Source organism: Tamandua tetradactyla, chromosome 5 (genome assembly GCF_023851605.1).
Source record: "Tamandua tetradactyla isolate mTamTet1 chromosome 5, mTamTet1.pri, whole genome shotgun sequence".
NCBI classification, from domain to species: Eukaryota; Metazoa; Chordata; class Mammalia; order Pilosa; family Myrmecophagidae; genus Tamandua; species Tamandua tetradactyla.
The window spans coordinates 110,721,282-110,730,518 of NC_135331.1; the positions used below are offsets into that span (position 1 = coordinate 110,721,282).

The 9,237-nt window shown below is 38.9% G+C and overlaps 1 protein-coding gene across 1 annotated transcript; it reads right to left on the reverse strand.

The window, feature by feature from the left end:
• Positions 1 to 951: 951 nt before the first annotated feature.
• On the reverse strand, positions 952 to 2,771 carry IL17F (interleukin 17F; the record flags this gene model as incomplete). The annotated part of the gene is made up of 2 exons (XM_077159428.1): positions 952 to 1,397; positions 2,530 to 2,771. Coding segments are annotated over 2 exons (480 nt in total), but the record flags the coding sequence as incomplete, so codon positions are not given.
• Between the last annotated feature and the right edge of the window lie 6,466 nt (positions 2,772 to 9,237).

Consider the following 9,237-nt stretch of genomic DNA (forward strand, 5'->3'; position numbering starts at 1 on the left):
TACCCCACTTCTTCTCTGGGACCTAGAAGGGAGCAGCAATGGAGTTGTGCTGGGGACAGTAACATGATAGCAGTAAAGGACAAAATGTGATGTGGTATTATTTGGGCAAGATATGGGTGTTTGGCACTTGGGAGCCTCTGAATTTCTCCAGAGCTGCCCCAAAACTATTTGGAAGCTCCTGTGTCCCCAAGAATTTAAGAGATAGATGAAAGATAGGAGTCAGAACCAGCAGGATGCAAAGTGACTGCTACAGTCCTAATGTCCAGAGACTCTGTCAGTTGGCTACTATCAACTTTTCTTTGTATTCCCAGGAGCTAGACCAAACAGCTAGACTGTTTGGTTTATAAAATAAATGTAGCTAGAAAGGTGGAGCAGTAAAAACAATTACCAGGTAGACTGAGTTCTATTTGCACTATATTCCTTAACTCTCCATGAAACCCCCAAGTATCATGAATAATAACTCTAATACAGGTGCTCTGATGAGGAAATATGAAAAACAAATGACAGGCATATAGTCTTAAAAATTTTTAGAGCTAAAGCTCTTTGAGTAAAAGCTGAGACTGGAAATGAACAGCTGCAGTATTTTTCAATCATTCATACTTTATTATATTAGCACTTGGTATATTAACTTTTCTCTCAAAAATTTTATATAATCAATCAGTCATAAATACAAGGACACTTTCCTTACAAATACAAACATCCAATAGTTCAGGTCAACCTCCCCTATATTTAATGAACACTTAATAAACATATGTTCCAGATCCTGTACACCCCTCCTCCACACGAATACATGGTGATTCTATTTTCTGCTTTTTCATCTCTACATGGAACAGAGCTCCCGAGAGAATGACCCTGATCAGGGTTACTGCATGGCAAAGAGGTCACCAGCGAGCACAAATGGGATGAGCCAAGGGCTTCTCAACACTCTCCATCCATTTTCAGAGGGGCAGGACACTGGAACATTTCAGGACAATGTCATGATTCTGAAGCATCCCAGAATGTTAACACTTTATCTAATACAGAGCTCTGAGAATTCCATGTGATCTTATTAAAAGTATTATGAAGCAGAGAGAATTGGGCAACAGGCAGGAGCTGTCACAGAGTGCTGGGTATGGAGTAGCATTTCTACAGCTTCTGCAGCTGGGTTGATGTCCAACTCTCAGGCCACATGGCGGACAATGGGGGTGACACAGGTGCAGCCGACAGTCACCCGCACCTTCTCCAGTTGGAAGGAGCGGGAGCAGCCCCGGGGCTCCCTCCGGAGGACAAGGAACTCTTGCTGGATGGGAACAGAGTTCATGGAGCTGTCTTCCTGCCCCTGAGCATTGATGCAGCCTGTGTGCCTGCACCGGGCCTCTGCAATCTCTGAGGGGAACCGGTGGGGGTCCCAGGTGATACTGCGGGAGGAGTAGACAAGAGCAGAAGATGAGGCCAGGGAAGTGCAGATGGACAGAGGAGTGGAGTCTTGCAGCCCTGGGCACTCACCTGCAGGGAGGCTGCAGCCCAGACCAAAACCCTGGAGCCAGGTGGTCCGGATTCACGCACCTAAGACAGTTGCTTCACTCTTTAAGCCTCAGTTTCCTTAACTATAAAATGGAGACTCAAATATATCTCTCTTATGGGATTGTGGAGAGCAGTCCCAGTGAAACAAACATATAAAACACCACATTGCAAAATGCTAACATTCAATAAATATTAGCTGCTTTATTTTATTTATATTTGTAGTGGTGGTGTTGTTATTTGTATTTTATTCACCTGTTACCCAGAGATTGAACATCTTTAGTAGGTCTCCCAATATACAGTCCACAGGGCTTGCTGCTGGGAAAGGAAAACCAACATCTATTGCCAGGGTGTCTCCAAAGCCCTAGAGAACTGTGAATTCAGTGCCTTCTCTTTATTTCTCCCTCAGAAGGGCCCTCTGCCAGGAAGCATAAAGACTGCCAACCTGCTCTTGTACACGCTCCAGTCATAAAGGAAGCAATGGGGGCAACCCCAGGAACCCTGGAATCTGTTTCCATACCTATATTTGGAGAGTATGGGTTGAATGTCTGGTGTTCCGAGAACCTACACCTTAAGACAAATTCACTAGTCTGTACCCTCAAGATCTCCATCTGGCATCCCTTTCTCCTCATTTCCTCCCTTCTCCCCACTCCTTGAAGAACAAGGTCTAATTAGAGTGGATCTCTCTTAAACTGATTTTTCTGATTCCCACTTATCCCCATGCAGAGATAATTATGTGAGCTGCTTTGAAAAGCCCTCTCTACCAATATAGAAAGTTTGTAACTTCAACCTAGGACTGCATGAAGAAGGAAAAGGCAGAGAGTCGATGGAACTTGAAGCAAAATATTAGGACCTTCAACCACAACAAGGGACCTAGTCCACAACTAAACAAAACAAACAAACAAAAAACTGTCAATTCCCAGGTAAAGCAGGATTTCTGCCTTTTTTTAACAAATGAATGAAGATGAGTGCTTTGATTTTTATTTTTCTGTATTTTCTATATTTAGTTTTTATCTCTTTTGTACTTACTTGTAATCCCAGGGGGAAGTGGAGCGGTTCTGGAAGTCATGCGAGAGGTGAGCCCCCCGATTTTGATTGAGAATGCGAATGTCAACCCTCACACTGTTGTCCTCTAGAGGGGGACAGGTCCCAGGCTTTTGGGGAACAGTTTCCCCTGCTTTGAGGTTTCTCCGAGCTGCACCCTCCCTCAGGAAGGTGAGCTCCAGCACCAACAGCAGCAGGAACTTGATCTGGAAAAGAGAGGCAACATTGGTTCAAGACTCTCACAACCCTTGCTGACAAGAAATATCACATGCTCCTGCTTAACTTGGCCTTCTTGGCCCTTTTATGGGATTCAAGTTTCTCTCCAAACTTCAGATCTTCACCTAGAAATCGGAATGGTCATACCTGAAACCCTCAGGGTGCCAAACTGAGAACCAACTTCATTAGCCTGATGACTGAAGCCCTCCACAGCCGGAGAGTTCCCAGTGAGACAGAAAGATGTCAGAGTCTCGCACTGGATTTGAATCTTGCTCTGACTTTCTCACTGAGACTCTGGTTTCTTTTCTTTCCAATAGGATAGTAATACTTGCCTTATAATATTATGACAATATTAAATGAAATGCTTTATATAAAGCACCTATAAATCTGCCTAACATAAATAGATACCTAAGAAATGATAGCTTTCATTTTTAATGCCAACCACATATTCCATGAATCTTCCAGAAAACCTTCCTCCTACCCATCCCTTACATAAGAAGTGCTGCACCACCTCTGTCTATTGAAATCCTACCCTTGCATCAAGGCCCCATTCAAATGTATTCACCTTCAGGGACTGTCCCTAAGCTAGTTCAATCAGACTTAAGTCTATCACCTTCAAATCTTAAAGAATTTATCATCTAGCATTCAGACAGCATTTTTTTTTTGTCTCCTCAAAATGTAGTATTTGTGTTCACGTCAGAGCTACATCCATTAATTTGTAAGTCCTTGCAAGAGAACATCTCAGAGAATGGATGCTCCGTAAATACATTCTGCAGAAGTGAACAAATGAACAAGATGATACAGTTAAACAATATAGACTAGTTCAATCTGTTAACAAAAAACATTATGCAAAAACAACTAAAGCAAAGTTCCAATTATCCATGCTAATTGAAAGAAACAGAGGCACTAATGATACATGACAAGGAATATGGAAACTATTTCTCTTTACCTCTGGAACATATAGTTTTTATACTTAGATTGAAATATCAGTTTGTTTGGTATTCCCAAAAGGCACAAAGAATGAAAGTGCTCTATGAATACCTAACTAAAAGAAGAGCTGAAAATCTTTCCAACTTCCCTTTCAACAACCATAACCATTGCCTCATTCACCCCACCATCACCACCTTTCCTTACTGAAAAAGGATATCGCAGACTCTCAGCATACTGCAGGACAATAGCGAAAGCTGAGCTGTGTTCATTCTCTGGGTTCAGAGTTGTTCAGGCTCAAACCTTCCATGAGTTAAGACAGAGAAGGTGATTAGATGTGTTCGTTTAAAAGGGCCTCGCTTTTATACTTGGCAGATGTTGGGGGCAAGAAATGATACGAATAGACGAAAAGGTCATGGTTGACATGCTTAAGATAGTTGATACAAAAAGAGAAGTTGAAAGCAAGGTTGACCCAGATAAGTTAGAGTGAGGCTGGGTTGCCTTCAGAAAATCAGCAGCCACCTACCTCCATCCTACAAATATTTATTCATTTAACATCTATTTCTTGACTTTCTTGTGTGGTGGCTCAAAGCACAAGCTCTAGAGTCAGATGTCATGGAATCATAACTTGATTCCAGGACTCTTATAGCTGTGAATCAGCTTCTTCCACTGGAAAACGTGAAGATTAAATGTGATGACCCATGTCAAGTATTAAGAGCACTGCCAGTACATGATAAGTAGCTCTTATTAAGAATCTACCATGTGTCAGCATTGTGCTGATGATTTGCAGTGGACAAGATAGGTGTGGAATTTGCCCTCATGAACTTCTGTCTTGACAAAGTGTTATGCAGGTTTAGAAAACAAAAAGGATGCCTACTTAGGTAAGGAATCCTAAGTTAGCTTCCCGGCCTATCAGTTGCTTCCTTATGTTTCTTAAGTGAATTCCTCCTTTGCATTTTCTCTTTCCTCTTCTGTATCATAGTAACTGAATCATTTTTAATTTTCATTATCAAAGCTCTAGAGTAAGTATATGTTGGCATTATATGATCAGGCAATAATTATCATCTTTCTAACAACTCATTATTATAACCACTTGTATTCTTAGGGTGTTTCAGAAAACACTTTTATATCTTTTTTAAACACAGGATTCTCCCAACTACTTTATGAAGAAGGCAGAACTAACATTAAAAGTACCCTGATTAGACAGATGAGGGAGTTGTGACTGAAAGGCAATAAATAACTTGGTTGAGTTCACTATCCTGTTAGTGCCAGTCTGATGCCTGGAACCTAAATGTCGGTGGTCAATGCTATTTCCACTACAGGTCAGTATTATTATCAACAAATAGCACCTCGTGGTGTTAAGTCTTAGCTTTGTCTCATTAGAGGAACTGAGTGTTTTAAGCAATGTGAAAGTTGTATCAGAATTGCACGAGTATTATAAGTCACATGGCCCTTTATCAAGAACTAGACAATGTCTGAAAACCATCTAGTTTGCACCACGAAGCTTTTTATCTAAAACTGTAGATTGCGGTGGTTATGAAAAACAAGGTTGTGGCCTTAATGATGCTCCTATTGGTTCTTAAGAATGATAACATGCAGCATTTCTCTGAGAATGCAGAGCATTTTAGAAACTTAAGTTCATATATGCCACCTAGAAGGAAGGTAAACAGGTATTATTCTTCTTCCATAAAACAATAAGTAGAGGCAGGAAGAGTCATAGCTCAAGATGGGCAGCAACAGGACACCAGCTTTGAGTCCAGCTTCGCTCCTCACTGTATTGTGCTCCTCACTATCACATATGCCTATCACATATATCTATCACATATATAGACTATCTCATATGCCTCCCAAACTTAGCTGAACTTTGTGCTCTCTCCCATGTGGAAGTGGACTCCAGAACTTGGTCAGCTCTTATAGGCCAGGAGAATTTGCCTAAACTACTTCCTGAGATTGCGGTACCAGCCTGAACCTCCCAACATCTACTCCTATTCTGATACTGTTATATTTTCTTGCTGACCACTCAACAGATTTCTTCAAGGGAACCAGAAGTAGAATGACTTTGGAGCCCAAAACTACTCGGTAATTTGTTTGGACACAGTGGCTTTACATTCAGAAATCTTGCCTCTGAATCTTTCGGAGAGACACAAATTGTACGTAAAATCAGAAAACCTAATCCACAGCTGTTTTTGTGCATCCAGTACCCACTGATATAAAATAAATCACTTATTTTTGTATATATGTTATTTTCCACAAAGAAGAAAAAAAAAGTCGATTGTGATGATAGAAAAATAAATGTATTCCTTCTAGCCTCCAAAGTTCTAGAGCAGCTAGAAGGAAAAATCTGGATGATGGTATGTTAGCCCATGACAAACTCTGGGATCTCTCTTGTACTTGTTAAAGAGTGCTTTGAAAACTTCTGCTTTTTTCTTTCTTTGCTTTGTATAAATGTTATATTATACAATAAAAAAGTTTAAAAATAAATCACATAATTTAATTAAATGTTTTTCTTCATGTGTATTTGAGGAAAGTAATCTCTACCCATTTTACTGGGCTGAAGGGATAAAAATAATACTAATATTAATATTAATAACTAAAACTTATTAAACCCTTTCTCTATCCTTTGCAATCATTGTATATTAGAATGGCCAAGTTAACTAAAAATAAAGTACAAACAGACCTGCCATTTTAGTTTATAAATTAATCAGTCTCAATTATATTGACTAATCCTTTCAAAAAAAGCCTGAGGGATGTCATTATTATTCCCACCACATAGATGAGGAAACTGAGGCACAAAGGTTAACTTACCCAAATGCCCATGTTTAGTAAATAGTTGAGCCAGGTCTGTCTGACTCCAAAGCTATGCCCCTACACACGACATTTTGCTGAATTTCTAAAGCTCTAATCTCTAAAACAATATCTAAATACAAAATTCTGTTATCATCAGCACTGTCATAAACCATTTATGAAATTCAAGCTCTTTAAGTTGAATGGATTATAAAAGGAGGGGAAAAAAAAGAATTATTTAAGCCAATTAATATAGTGAGTGCCCTCCCAAGCCTTGTTTTTATGGTTTTTTATATTAAACTTCTCCCCATCTTATATAACTAATGTCAGACAAGATTGTGGACCAAGAGAAGGTAAATTCCCATTACACCAACATCCCTATCTCCATGAGGAATGGAGGAAGCAAAAAATAAATCAGCTTTCAGAGACATGGGAAAAGCTTGTCCTATAGGAGCTGTCCAAAGTTCAACTTGGGAGAGGGGGCTTCATTTCCTCCATTCAGGCCATTCTTTATCTACTTGTACTCTTAGGGAATTGAGGCAGGCCCCAGCCTCTTTCATTAAATATACATCCTTTAAAACACTACCTAAGCTCCCACCATGAGATAAGACTTTTAGACTACCCTAATTCTAGGGTAAGGGCCACAGGAGAGAGCATGTCCAATTGTGATACCAAGAATGGGGCAAGTAAACACCAACTGTGTGAAAACACTAGGTGAGGAGCTAAGTTTTGTACCCCATTAAAACTGCTATTTTTTTCTCTACCAGACAGGAGTTAAGAATGTCAGCTTTGTTTTTGAAAGAAATGACCCCCAAAAAGACTCCAATCAAGCCTAACTCCATAGAAATTAGCTTTTCCGAATTCCTAGCAATGAATATGCCCAAACAGCAATTATTTATACTCACCATGGCTGGGTCAGACAGAATGGCCATTGTCGTTTGGTTCTCGTGGCTTGCTCTAGCACTTTCTGTATATGTGTATGCCTGTGTATGCCTGTGCGGTGTCAATGCGAGTACCTCTTGGTTTTATAGCAATCACTGTCCCTGTTTTGAATGACCTGCTTACTGTGTCTAAGTTGTGGTTGACCGAGAATTACTGACAAATTCAGATTTTTTTTTTTCTATTTGACTTCCTGAAGGAGAGTCAAAAGGGGGCCTTAAAAAGGGATAATAGAAAAAAGAACCAACTCTCCTTTTCTTCTACCCCACTTCTACCCTTGTTGCCCTAAAATTATAGCAAAATTCTTAACTAATTTACTATAGAGATGAACCAAATTATGAATTATCATCATGACCTTTTATGCTGTTCTACAAATTGACGACAACCGTTGTCACACACCATATGTTCTACTTTCTGGTTTTCAACAGTCATGCAATTTGGACTGTGATTTAAATGGGAGATAAATCATCTCATTTAGAGGAACCTTTGTGATAAACTAGAGGACTATCTTTTGCTCCATTTTATGGATGGGAAGACAAAATAAAAGAAATGAAGAACATCAATGAGAGATTGATCAAAACTGTCATATCCTTAGTAGTTTTGTGGTCCTTCTGAACTTTTCCATTCTTAACCCATGGTTGGACCCCTACTGGTGCTTGATAAAGAATATTCAGACAACATATAAATGACCATTTTCTTGGATGTCTCTGATTAAGGATTTTCTTTTAACTGAAATGAATTAGCAAGTAGAAGCCTTTAAGTGCTCAGATATGTAATTCTAAATGAGATGAGAAATGTTAATTTGTCTCAGTTTAGTTCAGGTAAACAAACATTTATTGAACACATGCTATATATCAGGCATTGTACCCTAGAAATACCCAGACATCTCCAAAATAATGGTAACTTACTTTTTTATCTCCAGAAAGAACAGGTGAAATTGCACATACTCTTTAAAAAGGCAGTGCACAAACATTCCAGCAAGGCAGAAATATTTCCCTCCACAGCAACATGTTTGAACAACTCTGCTCCATTTTCTTTAACTGAAGGAAATAAAAAAGGAAGCTACTCTTGATCCCTTGGAAGGGCCTTTGAGATGGATCAAAATGCTTCTGTGATCATGAGGCTTTCATCCATACTTCTCTCCAGGTCATGAAGTTTTCTCTGCTCTTCTCCTCTGAGACCATCAAAAGCTAAACTCCTACAAGATCTCCATGAATCATCCTCTCAGGATCATTCCCTTTTCTGTTACCTCAGTGCTCATATTTAATCTTTCTCACTCTTGATATATATTGTTTTAAGATGATTCTTTGTTGCCTTCATAGATCTCAGGTGACCTAGACACCCAAGCCAATAGTGTCTACCAGACTCCTTCCCCAAACATACAATCTAAATGAAAGCATTCTGTGTAGACGTGGCTTCAAGACAAGTTCCCTAGCTGATCCCTTTTATACTGAAACCTCTAAATTCATCTTAGAGATTTTTAAAAACATTTTTATTGTGAAATATAACATATATACAGAAAAGTGAGTAGCTATAGAGCAAATTTCAAAGTATGGTATGGGTTATGGTTCCACAGTATTTCCTTTTGGCTGTTCTAATACACTAGAAACTAAACTATATATAAATTATTTATGTCATATATAATTATATATAATGTCATATATTATATAATATATAAAAAATATATATTTGTATTATATATTATATTTGTATATATATATATATATATATATAATGAGTCAGTAGTCATAATCCTTGGGCAATAGGGGATTGCCCATAATCCAAGAAACAGGTAAATTCACTTTGAATTAAGAGTACCTGATTCCA